This window comes from Hemicordylus capensis, chromosome 4, assembly GCF_027244095.1.
Source record: "Hemicordylus capensis ecotype Gifberg chromosome 4, rHemCap1.1.pri, whole genome shotgun sequence".
Classification (NCBI taxonomy): Eukaryota; Metazoa; Chordata; class Lepidosauria; order Squamata; family Cordylidae; genus Hemicordylus; species Hemicordylus capensis.
In genome coordinates this window covers 152,507,328-152,528,301 of record NC_069660.1, presented here as the reverse complement: position 1 = coordinate 152,528,301, position 20,974 = coordinate 152,507,328, and the positions used below count along the sequence as shown (strand labels likewise).

Below are 20,974 nucleotides of genomic sequence, written 5' to 3'. Positions count from 1 at the left end.
GGGATGGGGGTGTCAGCTGACACTGGGTGGGGAATGGAAACAGGAGGGCTTCCCTCTGATTAACTTCTTGCCCAACATCAAGGGCAAGTGCCAGACTGGTGAGGCTGAGACTGGGTGGCAGGCAGCTAATTGGGATGGTGTTTCCATTTCCCAGCTGATGACATAAAACAGACAGTGTTTTCCTGTTGGTTCTGTTCAGAGAAAGGCTGAGTGCAAGAGAGACAGTGTGCAGGGAAATAACAGTAACAGAGACCCGGTGGACAATTGCTTTTTCACAGCATTGAAGGTGGTATGATTGCAGAATTAGGTTGTATCCTTTTCATCTCTCTCCTGTCTATGTTTTTGCAGGGTTTTGAGGTGCAAAAAAAAAACCTCAATAGAAACAATAGTAGGATAAGTGTGTATGTAGAGGGGATGATGCCTCTTACCTTACCACCTTCTCCTCTCTAGGAGAATCTCATGCCATGACTCCAGTTAGAGATGATGGAAGCCTCTTCTCCCTCTGCCTAGTCTCAGTGGCTGGCACGATGCGCAACACAATGCCAGTGTTACAGAATGGCCAGCACAGCTGTGCATGTAAAGATCAGCCCTGGTGGTGCAACACAACCACTTAAAATGGTGCACAATGGAACTTCCATTGTTTCATTGTTGCACAAGTGCATAAGCATCAGTTTAAGTAGATGCATGGCTGTGCTCTTGTGCAACTCCACCAGAGTTGACTTGCAGCAGCACTGGCCATTCGGTAAAATTGTGTATCACAACCATCATGTCTTGTAGAGACAAGGGAAGTGGGACAGCCAATATGGAAGTTCAGAAACCTTTGCACCAGGTTGAAGGAGGTGCAGCAAAAGCTCAAGAGCCAAGTCTAGTCTTCTTGCTATATCCCTACTTTATATCAGAAAATGGCACAGGCTAGCCTTGATCTGGTAAATGTGTTTGGGAGAGGGGTGGAAATACTAGAAGCCAGTTATGGTTTCAATTGAGTACTTTGTAGCAATAGCAAAATGAGAATGTTCTGGTCCTTTCTGTTCTCTTACTGTATCTTGTTAGAGCCAAGATCAAGAGCTGAAAGGGCAGTGTTGGGAAAGTACCATCCAGTGCATACCATATGTGGTGTTTCCTGAAGATCTGTGTTCAGAATGGTTCCTCGGACTGCTTTTATTCAGATTTTGGATGAACCTTGTGTTAATGTGCATGTCTAAACACTTTTGAGAATGAGTGCTGGCTACCTGAATTGCAGACCAACAATCTAGATTCATATAGCAAAAAAGGCAGCTTCCTACCCTGTGGAGCTTAGACCTTTCAAACTGGAGAAGAAACACAGGATGTTTTCTGTGAAGCCTGTAGCTTAACTCTTCATTCCCAACCCAAATGAAGTCAGAGAACATGCAAGTGTATTTGCTCAATAATAAACATGAGCAAATATACTTTGGTTTCATTTAGGTTGGGAACAAGTTAAGCTACAGGCCTGATAGAAAAATGTGGTTCTGAGGAAGGATTTGGCAGAGGGGGGAGAGAGAGAGAGCCCCATGAAGGAATTTAAGTAAAGCCTCCCCTACTCAAAACGCCGTGTGGCCTAGTTACTTCTGCACCACTGAATTCCCAATTCCTCTACCTACTTCACCAGCGCAAACTGTTCCTGTAAGTTGTAAGGAATTCTCTAAGTTTTAGTTTACAATACCCTGTGATTCTTTCTTTTTTAGAGAAATCAACCCCGCTGTGATTGGCCAGTATGTGGACTACTTGATAAATGAGCATGGTGTGAAGAGTGTGTTTGGTAAGTCGTGGTTTATAACTTGTGCTTCTCAAAGAGTTTGCTTTTGTATATATTACATAGCTTTTGCACTGTTTGTTTCTCAGAAATGTGTATAATTCCAAACACAGCCAGGACAATATAGACAACTAGCATGTGAGAGGTTCCATGCACAGGTCAGTAGCTAACCACTTGGTAAATGGCTGTTCATGTTTACTCTGCAGCTGAACTGGGGCCAGTGAGACCTTTGTGGCATCTTAAAAGGCCTGCTGGCTTGTTATGGCATGAGGCTTCTGTAGGACCTTGCCTGTGAAAGCTTATACTTCAGTAAATCAGTTGGACTTTAAGGTGACACAGAACTCTGTCTTGTCTCAACACACGGCTTTGCCTGCACCATAGCAGTTAATATGGTATGATTGGACCACCTGGTTATTCCATTCAAGAATCTGGGAAGATGACCAGTCTGTGACCAGAATCTCCAAGTGCATTTTCAACCAAAGCTTAAATGGTTTTCCTTTTTAAATAGTAATTTGTTCTTCCAAGGTAATTTCTATAATCATTCCTTCTTCCAAGAGACCTCTGACAAGTGTCATTCTATGAGGGGCAAGAGATCTCTAATTTTCATCACTGGGACTACTTCTCAATACCTCACTGGGACTATAGCTCCCAAGATTATTTAGAGGAAGCCATAACATTATACAGACAATATGCATTATACAAACAATATAGGTTTGAATTAGGCATAAAATAATATAGGTTTGTAGCATGGCTGCATCCGTTCTAAGCGAGCCCTTGCTTAGAGTGGTGATTTACAAAGTGTTTCAGAACCCAAAGGTTTCTTGGAAGCTTACCGGGGTTCTTCAAGAAGAAGATCAGTAACGATGGACAGACATTCCTGAAAGACAGGTTGTCCATCACTGCACATCGTCTCAGTGTTCAGCTGGTGTACATGAAGGACTGCCTCGTCCCACATGTTGACCCGAGTGCATGGGTGTATACATCCTGCTCTGTACTCCTGCCTGCTCTGTACTCCTTCAAAAGTGGGGTAGGTGGACAAAAGTTGTGGCCACCTTGGTCACTGGCATTGCACTGTGACTAGAATGTCCTCCTAAGGGAGGCCCTCCTGGCACAGTCACTATTCTGGTTTACATTGCTTGCCAAAAGGAGGAATTGAAGGGTGGGTTCTTATTATTGGCAATGGGTTATGATGTAGGGCATCTTTCTAATTTATTCAGTTAATCTGCCCAGAAAAATGTTTCACCCATTCTGTGTGTCCCAAATATTCTTGTAACAGTGAACGGCACAACAGGAGAAGGCCTGTCCCTGAGTGTTCAGGAGAGGAAATGGCTGGCGGAGGAGTGGGTAACCAAGGGAAAAAACAAGTGAGTAACTCTTGGGAAAGATTGCTCAGGCGCGTAACAACGATCGGGCTAGGGGAGACAGTTGTCTGGGGGCCCCACTGCCTGGAGGGGCCCCCCAGAGGCACCTCACGTGACTCCCCATTGCCCCCTGCCCAGCCCCAAGGCTCCTCAGCCACTTGCCCTGTTCGCCGTCTCTCCAGCTTGTTCTCCTGGCCGGCAATCGAGCAGCAGACACGCTGCAAAGAGCTCCTTTTCTCCCGCCTCTCAGCTGATCGGCGGGTGGGCGGGGCTTCCACGGAGGTCTGGTGTAGGCCTCTGTGAATCCTGAACTCGAGTAGGGCCCAAGCCAGCCAGGAAGGAGGAGGCAGCCAGAGAGGCCTCCACTGTTCTCTGCAGCAGAAGACCCCCTGCTGCCAGGTAGTGTGAACTCCTTTTTGTGGTTACCTTCCCCACCCCCCCACCCGGATATATAGGGATCTGCTTGCCATAGGGCTTTGATATGGGGGGAGGGACTGAGAAGTCTCTGAATATTTATTTTTAAACAGCTTGGAAAATTTGCTGGCTTAAAAAAAACTATCTAAAAAGTCCTATAAGTGGCTTGTTTCATGGCAGAAAATTACAAAAACTTCTGGAAGAAACAGTATTATATTTATTTTATTCATTCATTTATAAATGCACTTATGTTCAAGTTGTTTTGCAACCCAGAAGGTCTGAGTGAGAACTGTGAAGCATGTGTGGTGCTTTTATTTTATTTTATTTTTCTTGTGTGTGAACTGCTCCCCAATAACTTGCAGGGACTTCAGGGTAAATCTGGCCAACATGTGAATGCAGCACCTCCATTCCAGAGGAGATGTGTCTTAAAGGGCTTTAAAAGCCTCGTGTGAAAAACCTCCTGGAATCAAACTTGACTGAATTTGTTCAGAATTCTGAGAAAACAAACATAGGTTCACCCTGCATGGTTGAAAGTCTCCTTGGCTAATCTGCAGCGAGGGGCCCATTTTAATCATTCATCTTTCTAGTGTGTTCTAGGCATTAAAAGTAAAACAAATGTATAGTACTCAATGTATATCTCTATATATTGTGACATGTGCGTGTGTGTATTCAGTGAAATGTATTTCCAGGCAGCATACTTATTTTGGAATATCAGACTTAAATCCTTGGGGGCCTGGGGTGTGCGGAGGCCCTGGACTTTGATTGGGGGGGCCCCATTTTAAAATCTTGTCTCTGGGCCCACTCCAACCTTGCTACGCCCCTGAGATTGCTCTTTGTTAAAATTTTCTGCCTGTCTAAGCAAAGACACTTGATTGTGAACTCTGTATCCTCAGTTTCCTTCCTGTTTTGCTTTTAAAGACTAGCAAGAGAGGAAAGGTTTATCGGACTATTGCTGATGTAACAAGTTAATGTCTGGATTAGTCACCAACTGGATTCCACATTTCCTCCCTCTGCTTACAGAGAAGGGAAAATAGATAATGCTTGCTTATGGGAGCAAGATTGTTGGTCTAAACTGCTTTTCACAGGCTGAAAATGAGATAGGAAATATGGGAAAGGATGAATGTTGCCCTTCCAAGACAGGGTTCTTCGACTGGTCATAATCCTGGTGTCAGGATTCTGGGTTTGTGCCACTTATCTCCCTCCCTTGGTCTCTTCCATCCACCATCCCAAGGCTTCAGTAACAGAGGGGAGTGGGTTTCTCACAGCTTCACCCTCGTCGTACTGCTCCTTGTGGGCTCCCTTCACTGGGTTTCAATCCCAGCCATCCATTGCCCAGCTAGTTCTCCTTCTTTATCTCTTGCCCCTCTCTAGTCCCTTAAAATTTTAAGTATGAAAAAGACAGATCCCTTCTGTCTCTGGACCATGTAAGAAGAAAACGCTGTAGCATCATATCTGGTACAACTGTATGCATGTACAAGATAACTGATGTGGTGGTTGTTTTCTTTTCTGGTGGATTCTAACTTACTTAGCATATCAACCTACTGAACTTCTCAGGTTGAGGGTCCCCTTATGAACAGAGATGTGGGGTGGAAAATTCTGGCAAAGAAGGGGCTAGTTGGCTAGAGGCCTCACATTAAATTTTTAGGCCTGGTGTTATTGTCTCCTTCATCCAGTCTGATGCAGCTTATCAGAAGCAGGTCACACAATTGCTTCCTGGGAGAAATTGTCAGGGAAGCAGTTGGACTCTTAGTGACTAGAGCAGGTTTCTTAACCTTGGGTCCCCAGATGTTGTTGGACTACAACTCCCAGAACCCCCAGCCCCAGTGGCCTTCAGTTGGGAATTATGGGAGCTGAAGTACAGTAACATCTGGGGACCCCACGTTGAGAATCCCTGGTCTAAACTGTCTTGAAAAACTAAACATTAACAGATTGCCAGGGCTAAATGGCATCCACCCAAGATTTCTGCAGGAACTCAAATGTGAAATTGCTGATCTCCTTACAAAATATGTTACTTGACTCTACAATCAGGCTTTGTACAAGATGACTGGAAAGTAGCTAATGTAGCTGCCAGTTTTCAAAAAGGGTTCCAGCGGGGATCTGGGAAACTACAGACCAGTTAGCTTAACTTCTGTGCTAGGTAAATTGATGGAAAGCATCCTTAAGGACAAAATTATTAAACATATAGAAGAACAGGCCTTGCTGAAGGAGAACCAGGATGGCTTCTCCAAGGGCAAGTCTTGCCTCATTAACCTTTTGGAGTTCTTTGAGGGTGTCAGCAGGCATTTGGATCAAGGCGATCCAATTGACATAGTATACTTGGACTTTGAGGAAGCTTTTGACAAAGTTCCCTACCAAACGCTCTTGAGTAAACTTAGCAGTCATGGGATAAGGGGACAGGTTTATGTGTGGATTGGTAACTGGTTGAAGGAGATGAAATAGAGGGTAGGAATAAATGGACAGTCTTCACAATGGAGGGAAGTTAGAAGTGGGGTCCCCCAGGGATCTATACTGGGACCAGTGCTATTTAACTTTTTCATAAGTGATCTAGAAGTTGGAGTAAGCAGCAAAGTGGCCAGATTTTCAGATGACACTAAACTATTTAGAGTAGTGAAATCCACAACAGATTGTGAGGAGCTCCGAAAGGATCTCTCCCAAACTGGATGAGAGAGTAAATGGCACATGCAGTTCAATATAAGCAAGTGTAAAGTGATACATAGTGGGGCAGGGAAACCCAACTTCACATATATGCTGATGGGATCTGAGCTGTTGATGACTGACCAAGAAAGAGATCTTTGGGTCATGGTGGACAGCTTGTTGAAAGTGTCCATGCGTGGCAGCTGTAGAAAAGGCCAATTAGAAAGGATCATTAGGAAGGGGGTTGAAAATGAACATTCTAATAAAATGTCTTTATACCAATCTATGATGTGGCCACATTTGGAGTACTGTGTACAGTTACTGAATTTTAAGAAGTACATTGTAGAACTGAAGAAAGTGCAGAAGAAGGCAACCAAGGTGATCAAGAGCCTGGAGTACCTTCCTTGTGAGGCATGGCTATAGCATCTGGGGCTTTTTAGTTTGGAAAAGAGGCAACGTGATAGAGGTGTATAAAATTATGCATGGAGTATAGAGGGGACAGGGAAAATGTTCTCCCTTCCTCAAAACACTAGAAGCAGGGGGCATCCCATGAAACCGAAGAACAGGAAATTTAGAACTGACAAAGGGAAGTACCTTTTTCACACAGCACATAATTTAATCTATGGAATTATCTGCCAAGGGATGTGGTGATTACTACTAGCTTAGATGGCTTTAAAAGGGGCTTAGACAAATTCATGGAGGACAGGTCTATCGGCCACCTCTAGCCTCAGAGGCAAGATGCCTCTAAATACCAGTTGCAGGGGAGCAGCAGCAGGAGAGACAGCACAGCCCTACCCTCTTGCCTGTGGGCTTCCCAGAGGCATCTGGTGGGCCACTGTGTGAAACAGGATGCTGGACTGGTTGGGCCTTGGGCCTGATCCTGCAGGGCTGTTCTTGTGTTCCCTGGAAGTCAGACTACATACATTACCATGTATAACATGGAGATAATGGGAAATAGGAGAAAGTCATCTAGAGACTTCTTATGTTTGGGTCCAACAATCTCCAAAACGTTGATGCTTTTTATAACAAGTAATGCCTGGGCTGCACTTGAAAAACTTTCCTTTGAGAGTATATCCTTGAGTCCCATCACCTAGTGCAGGGATTCTCAACGTGTGGGTCCCCAGATGTTATTGGACTTCAACTCCCATAATTCCCAACCAAAGGCCACTGGGGCTAGGGATTATGGGAGTTGAAGTCCAATAACATCTGGGGACCCAAACAGTGAGAAACCCTGATCTAGTGGATGAACTATAGAATAATTTGCTTTGATAAACCTCATCTAGTAGCCACAGAAAATATTGGATGGTCTTAAGATGGTCTTGGTCATGATGTGAGAGCTGCCATCTTGACTGCATCAATGGCAACTCTGTTTTCAGACACGGGGCTTGTTCAGATGTCATGTAGAACAAGGTTTAAATTTTGGTTCCACATGATGTCTGAGAGCCTCTGGAACACATGCTCCTCCCACATCCCCTGTCCATGGCAGCCTTGGAAAAATTGTACTTCCGATTGCAGTTAAAAACAAACCAAGAGTGATCATGATATCTGAACCAACCATATCTACTTCATATATTCATATAATATATATCACCAGTGCTCCTATCTTTATTTGCCTATTTCGCTCTCTCCAATAAAAGTTTTCAGTGGGAAAGTGACTCACAGAACTCACCCAGGATTCAGGGGTAAGCTGAACCCGGTTGCTAAGGAATACTTGAGGTGGGCGAATAGAGAAAAGCAGTATTATGGATTTACTCTGTTCTTTTTACCAATAGCAGGATTTTAAAAGTGTCCTTAAGTACTTAAAGATCTCTTCAGCTCTGTCAGCTTTGGGAGGGAAGAGGAGTGTCAGGCAGCATCTTTTCTTCCTCCTCACTTCATGGCTGGCTCATGCTCAGTGACATTCCCCTCATTGTAGAGTCTGTCTGTCAGGCTGAGGGAGAGGTAGGCTGAACCTGAGCAGCAGCCACCTAGTCAGGAGGAGGGAGGGAGGGATGCTGCTCTGACACTGCTTCCTTCTCCCCTTGTCTCACGTGAAGCCAAGACGAGTCCTCTAACTGGGAGCTCATCGTGTGCCAGTGAGGAGGGAGAATGAAGAGTAAGCTGTTGCCCAGCCAGCAGGGCCCCCACCTTGGGGACAATTGTCCCACCTTGTTCAATTATAGCTATGCCCTTGAGGATTCTGTAGGCAGGAGAGTGAGGAGCACTTCCTCTTGAACCTTGGGGATGTTGTGTGGAATGAAAATTTATTGGTGGGTCTTTCTGAACCAGTCTGTGCCCCACATACTTAATAGCTATCTAGCAAAACTGGCACATACATAGAAACAAGTTTCAACATGCATGCTTCTAAGTGGTTAAGAACTTTTAGGCGTCTCTCTGCATGAACTTCCAAAGTTCTACAGAAAACTGGCAGGTCACCTACAAAAGGTTCGTATAATCCACTGCCTTTTTCATCAACCTCTGAAAAGTATCAGGTGCTACCATCGCTCCTTCAGACAATTTACTGAACTGATTTTAAAAAAACCCACCAGGGAACAAATAATGCAGTCTTATTTTTGCGTCACTCATGGGGATCTGATAGTATCAATTTTTTAAATCTAAAAGTGAAAACCATTTACTGATTGCAAAGCAGTGCAAAGCTTCACCAGTACAAAGGACTATGTATGGATCTGGGGCAATTCCTTTACTCAAAGTGCAGAAGTCCATATACATCTGGATCTGATCATTCTTTTTCCATACAACTGCAAGGAGGGAAACATTTTTGATGACTTGCAAATGGTGATGTAGATATTCCACATCTGTAAGTGTAATCCTTTGGAGATCTTTCCCTAAAGGGCAAGTGTCAGTAAGTCTTATGGTATGCTCCACACCTTGTACACTTCCTACATCCCAATAATAGCTTGAAAATACATTGGCCCCCCTCTGCCATTCTCCAGTGTAGAGAGACAGGGAAATGGTAGGAATTAGATATTTAGATTCAGTGCTGGAATCTAAGTCATTAGTTACTACATGTCTGGGTTTCACCAGAGTTACAGAGTACAGATTAGCCATGTATACCATAGGCCAGATTATAATGGATCTTCACTTTTCACATTGAAGATCATTTTATTTGCATTGATCACAATCAAGGAGTCAGCTATTTTTATTTTTTGAGAGGATCTACCAATGGTGGTTGGTGATTCCTGGGGGGTGGGGGAGAAATGCTATGCAGGGCAGATGATTGGTGGAGTCAAAGGTAGTGAGTGGTGGAGCTAATTGTGGGCAGCTGCAGAAGTGGAGCCAGGACTAGGCGGGTGCCTTAACTACAAATCTGCACTTTGTCAGTTATTGCTAACAAGTGGGATCAAAAAACACACACACACCCCTACCTACCTACACCTAAACTGTTCATCAGCAGAGATAAAGAGAAATATGGAAAACATCAGTTGTTTGATAGTGCTTAAAAGGACTACAGTAGTGTGTATATCTAACACGGCAGGATCAAAACACAAGCACACACACAGGGAAAGAACGGTACAAGCCACAAGTACAGACCAGTGGCTTCTGTGGAGAATAAATGCATTCTGAAGTCACCAGGGTAGCTGTCTGCCTGCCTGTTTATTTAAAAAATGAATATTACTAATAATGAACAACAAGAATGAGCTGAGCCAGAGTGGTTCAGTGTGCTGGACTAGACTGGGGAAATCTAGGTTCAAATCCCCATTCAGCCATGAAACTCACTGGGTGATTCTGAGATAGGCACGTATTAGTCAGCATAACCTTCCTCATAGGGCTTTTGGGAGGATTAATGTAACCATGTGCACCACTCGGGGCTTCTTGGAGGAAGCACAGGCTATACATATAAAAGCAAATAAATCTTTATAAGCCACAGGTAAAGTGGAGACCAGCTACAAAGTGGAGAACAAATGCATTCTGAAGTCACAAGGGCAGCAGTTCTGCCTGCCTATTTTAAAAATGCATACATAAATAATAGAAAAATCACATATTTTCAATGATGCTTGCTGCAGCTGTGAACCATCTGCTGTAAATTTGAGGACACCATGGGAAGCAAAGATGCATGGGGACACCCTCTCGCTACTCCATGCCTGCTGAACACCTGGGTGGCACTCTCTGCCCGCCTTGGTTGCCCACCCTAGCAAGCAACCAATGGGGTGGTTTTTTTGCTTTTAAATAGAGATCCTGTTTAAAAGAGATGCTATTTTGCTCAGTTGCCCCTGCTAACCGAGCAAAGAAGCACCTTTTTAAAGGGTGATTTCTTATATTTAGCAGGGGGAGAACAACTGGCCCTATCCAACCCCAGCACAGCATCCCTCCAGTGGCTGTTGCTGGTGTCTACCTTAAGTTTCTTTGTAGATTGTGAGCCCTTTGGGGTCAGGGGACCATCTTATTTATGTATTATTTATTTTTCTGTGTAAACTGCTTTGAGAACTTTGGTTGAAGAGCAGTATATAAAATATACTGTTGTAGTAGTAGTAGATCACTTCCTTAATCCATGCCCAATGAACTATAACCCCCAGTGGACATATTAATTTTACAGATACTGGCCACAATCCAGAGAAAAACCTGGTTAGCCTCTCTGCATAGCAAATGGACTTTAAAAATTATTTTTTCTTCCAACAGAATCCATTCCTTCTCTACATACACCATATGTACATGCAAAGCCACCGGCAATTATTTGAAAAGCAGCTTGGATTTAGAAATCCATGCATATGCCCTAAAAGAACTTTCTGGCTCCTTATGCCAATTTCTATTCTAATTAGTCCAGTCTTACAGTTTGCTGTTCCTTCCAGTGTTTTATGGCATGTCATTTTGGGAATGGGCCATAATTCTTTGCATACAGATCAGATCAGAGAACAATGGAGAGAAAGCAGAGGTTACATTCCTCCCTTCCAAACAAACACAAAGAAGCCAGCAAAAGATCAGACTTACCGACAGACAGACAGCCTGCCTGCCTGCTCTCTAACCAAAATGGTGATTGGATTCTTCTGAGTAGTGTTTTATAGCTGCTTCCCTCATACAAATAAAGAAATCTTAAGTAGATTTAACTAAAGGTTTATTCAACAACAACTCAATTTTCTTCTTCCCTTTCCCTCTTGACTCCTCCCCCACACTCTCTGCAGGATCCCCCTTGGGACAAATGTCCAGACAAACTGCAAAAGATTACTGAATAGAATACAAGAAATAGCTAAAAGAAAAAGGCTCCCCCACTCTCTGGACACTCTGATTGGCTGCCTGGGGAGTCAATCAACAAGATGCCTTCTGATTGGTGCTCAGTTTTTAAAGCTCCACCCACCTTCTGAAAATAAAGGGAAGCCTTGTAATTGGCTCCTGCCTTGTTAATATTTGAATTTGAACAACTCTGTATGTTGCTATTGGTGTTTCCAAAATTCTGGTACCATCGCCCACCCTATGTAAACACTGGGGCCAGGCTGCAAGCAGGGAAGAGGCATAGACAGGGAGGCAGTCAGAGAAATGGCTACAGAAGACAGACAGACAGGTAAAATTGCTGACAAATATTTTCAGGTGGATGCCACCCACTCTGCCCTCAGGTAAGAGCCATCACTGGATCTACTGCTGAGTCTGGGGCTGGTCTTGAGATAGAAGTTAAGCAAAACATTCAGTTCCACCCTCTGTTTGAGATGGTACATATTTAACTGCTTTTTGAAAAGTCTCCTTACTACTCCAGCAGATTTCATCCTCTATCCATTCTCTTGAAGCTTCTCTCTCTCTCTCTCTCTCTCTCTCTCTCTCTCTCTCTCTCTCTCTCTCTCTTTTAGGTTGCAAAAGCAGAAACTATAAATAAGCCCTTCTTGAAAACAGAGAACCCTTTCCTTTCCCCCACTGAAAAGTTGTCCTAATATGGCAAATATATGGGAAATTTTCTAGTTGGCAAGAGTGGGTGATTAGAAGTGGGGAGGTTCAGGACATACAAGTACCGGAACATTAATGGAGTGAACAAATCCTCTAGGAACTCAATGGTCACCTTAATGTAAACATTGTGTGGATATTCATTTCCAATCAATCCCCACACAGCGAGTCCATTTAGAGCAGAGATACACAACTTTGGCCTTCCTGCTGCTGTTGGATTACAACTCCCATCATCCCTTTACTATTGAACACTATGGCTGGGGACGATGGGAGCTGTAGTCCAACAACAGCTGGAGGACTGACACTGAATAGCCCTGATCTAGTGGAGGAAGAGATAAATAGCATAGGTGGTGTTGATTAAAGTACTGCTGGAGCATGGGTACTTGTGAGCCACTATCCAACGTCCATTTATCTGAATCAAAAGCATAAAGCAAACTTTCTTTTTCTGCAGGCTGGATCATGTGATCATTCATGTAGGAGCACTGAGCTTACCAGAATCAAAGGAATTGGTGGGTGTGTTTAATGTACCTTCCTCTTAGCATGGTTTTAATTAACCCTGTGAGTACATCACTATGCAAGAAGACTGTTCTTCCAATAGCGTTTGCATGGATTGTGCCAACCCTGCCCCAGCAATCTCTAGATTCATGCACTTTGGCTCAGGTGGTTCACTTCCATGTGTCAGAACTTTATCTGTTGTTATTAGCAGTTTTTTGTGAGGGTCCGTATCCTCTTAGATGTTAAGCATGTTAATCCTGTTAAAGCACTAAAGCTATATATACTTAAGGGTAAGCCCCACTGAATTCTGGGCCAAACTAGCTGAGATCGATATTTTATAGGATCTGTGATTGAATCCCCACTCCCATCCCCAGTTCATGAGCCGTGAGGGCCCCTGAATCAGGTTGGAGGAGGGGAAACCAAATTCTTCCCTCCACGTCACCATTTTCCTGATCTAAAATTGTGTGCGCATGCACCCGGTGGTGGTTATACACCTGCTAACTGGATAAAAAACACCTTAAGCGGAGACTCTTATATTTAGCAGGAGGATAACTGCTGTCCAATTCAGCCCAGCAAAACCTCCTTCCCAGTGTTGGTTGCTGGTGTCTTCTGTCTGTGGAAGCATAAGGGTGCGTGTACGGCCTTTTGAAACAGGTTTGGTACTGCTTTAAGAACTTCTTTGTTGAAAAGTGGTATGCACATATCTTTATTAACAACTTAACTGCATATTTTCTACAGCTGGGCAGATCAGCTCCTCTTGTGTAGCTAGAGGCACAAAGCAGGCAAAACGGGGGGGGGGGGGGGAATCCCACCGTGACTATGGCAAACATATATAAGGATAGTATAAAGCAGCCAAACAGTGAAGATGTGTATAAACAAACAATGGACCAGTGGTAAAATAATCTCTAATAGCTAACACTGATGAACAATAACTCATTAAACCAAACACAACACTTCAGCATGAAACAAGAATCATGATATGTACAATGATACTCAAGCCTTTACATGATACAAAAATATTAACATGTACAGTAACAGTCAGAGATTTCCAGAGGGGGTGTGGGTGAGCAAGGCAAAAATAGGGCTGATAAATGAAGTGGGCAAGGCTCAATGTAGTCCATGCAGTAGTGGAAGTTCCAAATTACAAAAAAAGCCACATCGAGCGTAGCCTCAATGGGGTGTAGAAGTCATCAGTCACAGACTAAGCCCCCTTATACCCTTACAGGAGAATGCAAACTGTACATTTAAAGATGTCGCTGAGCAGGGCAGAAAAGGGGCTGCTGGCTTGTTTGAGAAAGGCTAAATATCATCCACACAGGAGTGAAAGTTTCAAATGGCAAACATGCAAATTGCAGAGAACCAGTCGAGCGTAGCTTCAATAAATTAAGTGTCATCAATCAAAGATTAAGCCCACTGCATGCCCTTGTGGAGGAATACACACTTCAGGAGTCGAACGGCTCTTCCGGATATTAGCCGTTTCGCAGACATAGCTTCATCAGCCTGTTCAAAGTAAACATAAATACAGTCAGCCGGGGCTGGATCCCAACAATCCTCCTGCCAGCAGTCTCAGTATATGGAAACATGAAGCTGCCTTATACCGAGTCAAACCACTGAAATGTCTAGGTAAATGCTGTCTCCGGTGAGCAGCTCTCCAGGATCTCAGACAAGGATCTTTCCCAGCACAACCTGGAGAAGCCAAAGATGGAACCTGGGCTCATCTGCATGTGAAGAAGTTGGCCTACCACTGAGCAATAGTCCTACCCCTGCACATCGGTGGCCAAACTACACTTGGCAGACTTGCAGTACAGCTGTGTTTTTAAGAGGGGGGGGTTGAGATTGCCACAAATTGGGTCTGGGGGGAGGGGTGTGTGGAAAACACTGAGCTGCAGTTTGAAAATGCCATCATGTGGATTCACTGTGGAAACACTGGGAGGCTTCACACGATCAGGCCAGAGTAAATAGAAGAGGAACTGGAGGTTCCCAAGGAGCAAGGGTGTGTCCAAACCCGCTAACGTGCCTGGTTACCCAACTTAAAATCTAGGTGACAAATTGGGTGGAGATTCTTGGAACCTCTGGCTCCCATCCTGCTTGCCTGAGAATGTGAAGACACTCACTGAGTGAATGAGTGAGTGAATGTCTATTGGATGGAATCAACCAGGATTTCTTCTTCCCTGCCAGGTTCAAAAATTCTCTCACTCACTTATTGGCACATAGTTGCCACAAGAGCCTCAAGTAGCAGGGTAGAAAATCTAGAACAAATTGCAAAATAGATGGGACCTGCATTCCAGACATTTTGAATGTCTGATTGCTTTCTTGTGTCATCAGTGAACACTGGACATTGTGGATGACCAAATTACACCAAGCACATTAAGAGACCAACTTTGCCCACACAACATCTATTGCAAAATGGCTGTAGGAATGGCTGTATAAACTGTACATGAAGAAGAGTCAGTGATATACATGTAGTTTTTACATATAACTGTGGTTGGGGTTTCTTAAAGTGCTGGGTGTTCTTTGCATAACTGGGGAATTAACTGGTGAGCTATTCAGTGTGTGCTATATAAATACAGGAAACATTAGCTTATACTGGACAAACATCTGTTTCTATAGGATTATGCAAGCTTTTGAAATGAAGTAGTATTGATTGTCACTTAAAACCTTGGATTCTCCAAGATCAGAAGCATCTGGTTGGATATTAGGTACTGTCATGTTATCTGTTTTGCATTTCTTATTCCCTAGGGCAGAGGTTCTCAAACTTCAATCCCCAGATGTTTGTTTGTTTATTACATTTTATATCCTGCTCTTCCTCCAAGGAGCCCAGAGTGGTGTATTACATACTCAAGTTTCTCCTCACAGCAACCCTGTGAAGTAGGTTAGGCTGAGGGAGAAGTGACTGGCCCCAAATCACCAAGCAAGTATCCTGGCTGAATGGGGATTTGAACTCGGGTCTCCCCGGTCCTAGTCCAGCACTGTAACCACTACACCACACTGGCTCCCTTCTTGTTTATGGACTACTACATGTTGATAGACTACTACAGTTGTAGTCCAACATCTGGGGACTGAAATTTGAGAACCTCTGCCCTAGGACTATCATTATGACAATAGACCATTATTATGATAATGGTCTAATGTAAGCATGTGTGCTTTGATTTTTCCTGTTCCTTCCTTTCCAGGCTAAGCATGCAGCAGAAATAGGAGCAGATGGCATAGCTGTCATCACCCCTTCCTTCTTCAAACAGGTGAACAAAGGTGAATAGATCACTGAGCAGTTTTTCCTTGTACAATCCACTGTCCAGACAGGCCTTCAAAAGTATATATTGTGCTACGAGAACTCCAGCTTTGTGTAGATGTGTATCTGTAAAGCCTCAAGATGTGTGGGAAGTTTCTGCTAATAACTACAAAATCAACACTTTGGGTGGCCAGCTGCTGCTTCCCAACTTGTATTCCCTACTTGAACTTCTTGAACTTCAGGAATGCAGGGCTATTCTGAGAGTGGTGGGGTGGGGAAGCAAGTTTCTAGCTCTTATGGCTGTGAAGATTTTCAGTGTAGCAGCATCTGGTGAACTCTCAGAAGGCAGGCTGAATAAGAATTTCAGTATTCAGAGGACAGGGCTTCAGTGCCCTCCATTGCTCCTTGTCCCTTCCCTTGACTGATAGAGGCAGAACAAACTGTGTAAGATTAGCCTGATTTATGCAGATTTGTTTAACCTTTTAGAACTTAGAGGTTGCAGAATTCACCTTTTCTTGATACTGAATTGGATTGTGTTGGCTAGAATTATTTGTTTATGAATAGAGTGCAGACATGCCTGAATGCATAGTTTATTTGCATGTTTTGTAGTCAAGCACTATTTCACTATGAAAGGAAAAAAGTAATGCAAGGAAACCGGTAGTTACTGTCCTCCCCCATGCAGAACAGCAGCTGACTGAAGGGCAGCTCATCATTAATTCCCGAGCCATACTGAGAGGTTGAAAACAGGCAGTTTTTGTTTAAAGGCACTTTTAAAAATATAGATTTATATGACATGCTTCCTCCTTTTTAAAGCCTCAAAAGCACTTTTGCCTGTCCACAATGGTTGGTGCTGCAACTACATTTTAGTGGCGGGGGGGGGGGGAGCGCTACAAATTAGGTCTAAAAAAATAAAAGAGGGTGATATTGAAAACTGAAGCATGGAACTAGTTGGCAATGATGTTGTCTGGATTCTCCATCAAGTGTGTGAACTACAGATGGCATTCTTGGAGAAAAGAGCTAGTGTGGAAGCAAGCTATGCCTCAACTGCATCTGGCAGCAGTCTTGGAAACTTCTCTTTTCTCTGCACGCATGCTAGACTTGGACCTGACCACTCACGAGCAATGAGATGTGTATCTGGAGTCATTTTCTTTTTGCCTTTTCCTTCATACCCTTTCTGTACCATATTCTGTGCTGCTTTATTCTCGCGGATAAGCATCAGATTAGCCCTGGTTGTTTGGGAATCTGGGACTGTGCTCTTCTCTTTCCTGCCTCCCGACTGACCACGGTCTCCAGCTGCATACTTGCGGCTGACAAACCAGTTGAGAAGGTGGAAAGCTGGACTGAGAGCTATGGCTTTTGCTCACTCAAGAGTGGAGTAAGGGGCTGGTTTTGATTGAATTAAAAAAACAATAACTAGTGATGCAGGCTGACCTGGGCTGCTCCTTGCATATTGCATGAGGACTACACTGTAGACATCCACCATCCTTCAGAACTCTCCAGATTTCCGACTGCTTTCTTTGCCTTGCCTCCTTTAGATGGACTGGTTGCCTTCTTTCGGGATGTGGCATCCGAAGCTCCTGCCATCCCATTCTATTACTACCACATTCCTCCCCTGACTGGTATAAAGAGTAAGTGCTGCTCACCCAAACATCCTTAGTTACATCTACGAGGGATGCTTCACTCAAAGTGGGGTGTGTGTGTGTGTGAGAGAGAGAGAGAGAGAGATTTCTATTCTGTCTTTCTTCCATGGTGCTCAAGGCAGCATACACAGATTTCCTCTTCTGGAGCTCTGTGGTAGTACACATGTTTTGCATTCGAAAGAGCTTAGATTCAATCCCTGGCAACTCCTGCGAGTCAGTGTAGACAATATTGAGCTAGATGGACCAGTGATCTGACTCCGCACCAGGTGGGTTCCTCTGCTTCCTTTTAAGGGATGGGGCCATAGTTCAGTAGTAGAGCACTTGCTTAGCATGCCAAGGTCCCAGATTAGATCCCTGACATCACCAGGTAGGGCTTGGAAAACCTCCTCTCTGCAACCTGGAGAGCCACTGCCAGTTAGAGTAGACAAGACTGAGCTAAATGGACCAGTGGTCCGATGCCGTATCAGCAGCTTCCTGTGTTCCTGGGAGGCCTTCTCTGCAGACAATGTCCAGACCTACTTAGCTTCAGCGAGCTGCTGCATCATGTTCCTTCAGACCATACCCAGGCAACACTGATCCAAGGCTGCAATCCTATGCACACATAAGCCCCACTGAACTCAAAGGGACTTGTTTCCAAGTAAACATTCTTAAGATTGTACTGCTTTCGACTTGCTGTGAGGTGAGGTTGCACTTCACAGTCTGGTCCTGGACAAGACAGACCTAAATCTGTCAGTGGAAGAGGCCTTTTTAAAAAATGGGTTGAGTAAACACTTGTACAAATGCAACCATGTCTAGGGATGATAGTAGTAGCTAATTCTATCCCTGAAAATAACTGGTAAATTCAGTGGAATGTTACAATTGGTGGTTTGCCAATGCCTAGCAGTAAGTCCCACTGTTCATACATCTATTTCTGCTAACATTTCTGAGGCATTCTGCTACAATATAGTTTTCAACCCATTTTCAGCTTTCCCCAAAGAATCCTGGAAAGTGTGGTTTTGGTGAGAGTGCTGGGAATTCTGTTGGACAGTTCTGTAATCCATCCTGGACTACAGTTCTCAGAGTTCTCTTGTGGAGCAAGAAAAGGCTGTTCATTTTCTAGTGTAAGACCATAACCTTTGATAATGGAATGACATATAGAATTTCTATCATTGCTTTCCATGGATAAAGGAGTTGAGACTCCCTGGAGTATCCTTCCCAGGTCTTCATCTCTGTAATTAGATACTGTTTGTCACACATCAGGGGATAGATGATCCTAAGCTGTATTGTGCTGTTACATTGCCAGCACTGCTAAACTTGGGGTTACATTTTGGGACTTGAATCTTCTGTTGGTGTGATTTGTGACACTCTTTCTGCAGTCCGGGCTGAAGAGCTACTAGATGGGATGAAAGAACAGATCCCCACTTTTCAGGGAATAAAGTTCAGTGACACAGACCTCCTAGACTTTGGACGCTGTGTGAAGAAAAGTGAGACAGGCCAGTTTGTGGTTCTGTATGGTGTGGATGAGGTAAAGAATTTCTGTATTAATACTAATCTGAATAGTAATGCGCTATGGTGATGGTGTAACCAAGCAGTGTATTTTTGTGCACAGAGGAAATCCTGTGCCAGGCAGATGTTGCCATCTCTTTTCTTGGCTATACAAGTTGTAGGCAAGTTCCAGGTTTAGAGACAGCTGCTCTTGGGTTGGAAAAAAGAGGTGGAGTAGAACAATCCAGAGAACCCACAGAGGAAAATAGGCTGTTCTAGTCTGGGAAGCCTCAGGCCATTTGAAAGTAAAAATGCTGAACTGGGGGAAGGAGCCTTTGGATGAAAGCACAGGGAAACTGCATAATAGGGTAGGTAGCTGTGGAGAAAAACTGTCCAAGCCATCTTGTCAGCCATCTTTGCACCTGCATCTCCTAAGGTCTTCTGTATGCCAAAGATTCACTTTGATTGGCTTTTGAATGGTTACTGCTTAGTGAATGCGGAGATCATTCAACAAGATGTTCTGCCGAGATATCTTCATTTTATTCAGACTACGATAAAATGAAACTCACTCTTTCCCTCCTCTACTAACTAGCAACTCCTAAGTGCCTTGGTGATGGGAGCAACTGGAGCTGTTGGGAGGTCAGTCTCTCTTTTTGTCTGCCTTTGTATGTGTGGATGACAGTGTTTCTGTGAATTGCAATGCCACATTGATAGATAGAGGATTTTTATGCAATGGATTCCCCCTGCTGTCTTTGGCTCTGCTATAGGTTTATTTATACAGCTGAGTGTTGATATGAAATCTTTCATTCCAAAAATGCACGGTGTCTTATTGTCCTAATACAGTATCTATGGCCTGATCAGCTGTGAACTCTTAACTGTTACTCCTCCTTCTCCCTGCCACCATCAGCCAATCTTGTTGGAGTAAATACTGTTGTGGCTAAGTTCACACATGCATAGTCATAATGATTTCTCATCAGCTGATAATTCTTAGCCAAATATGTGAACTGTTTTCAGTGAAAAGTCTTGTTTTGATTGGGGATCAGATGATACTAAATGTTCCAGCAGTGGTGACTGGTGTGTGTGGCTATTTCTAGGGATGTGCAGAACCGGTTCAATCACAAGCTGGTCTGCCACGAACCACACTGTGGTTCAAGCAGTTCAGTCGTGAACCACTTCATAACAGTTTGAGCTGGTTAGTCAACCTGACCAGCCCAGCTGGTCAGTTCAAATGAACCAGTTCACGTACCCTTGGTTTGGCTCAAATTTGAATCGAACTGCAGCACACCAGATAGAGAAAAAGAATGAACTTGCCTTACTTTACAGACCTTAAATTGCAAGGAGATACCATCTTTTGAAGTGTCCAAAAGAAGGTCTGTTTGCAGCCATCCCTCATATCCTCTGTAACACTCATGTTCTGTGTCTTCAGTGTCTGCTTGCTGGCACTTGCAAATAAGCTTTCTGCACTTTTTAGCCAGTGAATGCCAATAATCTCATTGGTGAATGCTGACCGTTGCTTAAATTGATCTCCTGAGTGGGGTGCATAACTTGCGTGCGTGGAAAGGCCCTAAGCAGACAGTTCACTAGTGCAAAACCTTCAGAACCAGCTGCATGAAATGTGCACATTTGCCAGGGACTCTAATCAAAGTGGCAGGGTAGACTCTAATCAAAGCACCATCTTTGGAGCTGGATGCCAAGAAGGAATAATGGCTGTCCTTTGCAGAAGGGTTGGTTGGGGGAGGCTTAGAGAGGAAAACCTATTTAGGGCATACTCTATGTAGTAACATGTGCCATATATGTTTTGGGATGATTTGTTCCAAATTTCTACTCTGCTTGGTCTATTGTAAATGCAGTTTGTCTGTTTGGTTGTTTGGTTGTTTAATATATATACTGCCTGACTCCAAAGGCTCTATATGATGCTAATAAATCATTAATGCTGGATCTCCTTTTGTTTTCTTTGAAAAAATGTTTTTGGTCATCTTCTAGCACATATAACTACCTGGGAAAGGCAAATAACTTAATGCTGGAAGCTTTTGCTAGTCGTGACTACTACTTGGCACAAAAATATCAGGTATGATGTTTCCATCTGAAGCTGATTACTATA

At 43.8% G+C, this 20,974-nt stretch overlaps 1 protein-coding gene across 11 annotated transcripts in view; it reads left to right on the top strand.

Annotated features, from left to right (window-relative positions):
- NPL (N-acetylneuraminate pyruvate lyase) overlaps positions 1–20,974 on the top strand; it is a 50,325-nt gene that overhangs the window by 25,428 nt on the left and 3,923 nt on the right. For 7 of the 11 annotated variants that reach the window (XM_053245530.1, XM_053245528.1, XM_053245527.1 and 4 more), the window contains exons 3-10: positions 1,704–1,777; positions 3,048–3,135; positions 12,497–12,554; positions 15,714–15,789; positions 17,305–17,397; positions 18,765–18,913; positions 19,466–19,512; positions 20,857–20,941. In XM_053245530.1, the coding sequence (XP_053101505.1) occupies positions 1,704–1,777; positions 3,048–3,135; positions 12,497–12,554; positions 15,714–15,789; positions 17,305–17,397; positions 18,765–18,913; positions 19,466–19,512; positions 20,857–20,941 (670 nt within the window). Of the gene's footprint in view, positions 1–1,703; positions 1,778–3,047; positions 3,136–3,176; positions 3,532–11,297; positions 11,727–12,496; positions 12,555–15,713; positions 15,790–17,304; positions 17,398–18,764; positions 18,914–19,465; positions 19,513–20,856; positions 20,942–20,974 lie in introns of those variants that run through there. The other 4 variants (XM_053245534.1, XM_053245537.1, XM_053245536.1 and 1 more) reach the window with 4 other exon arrangements.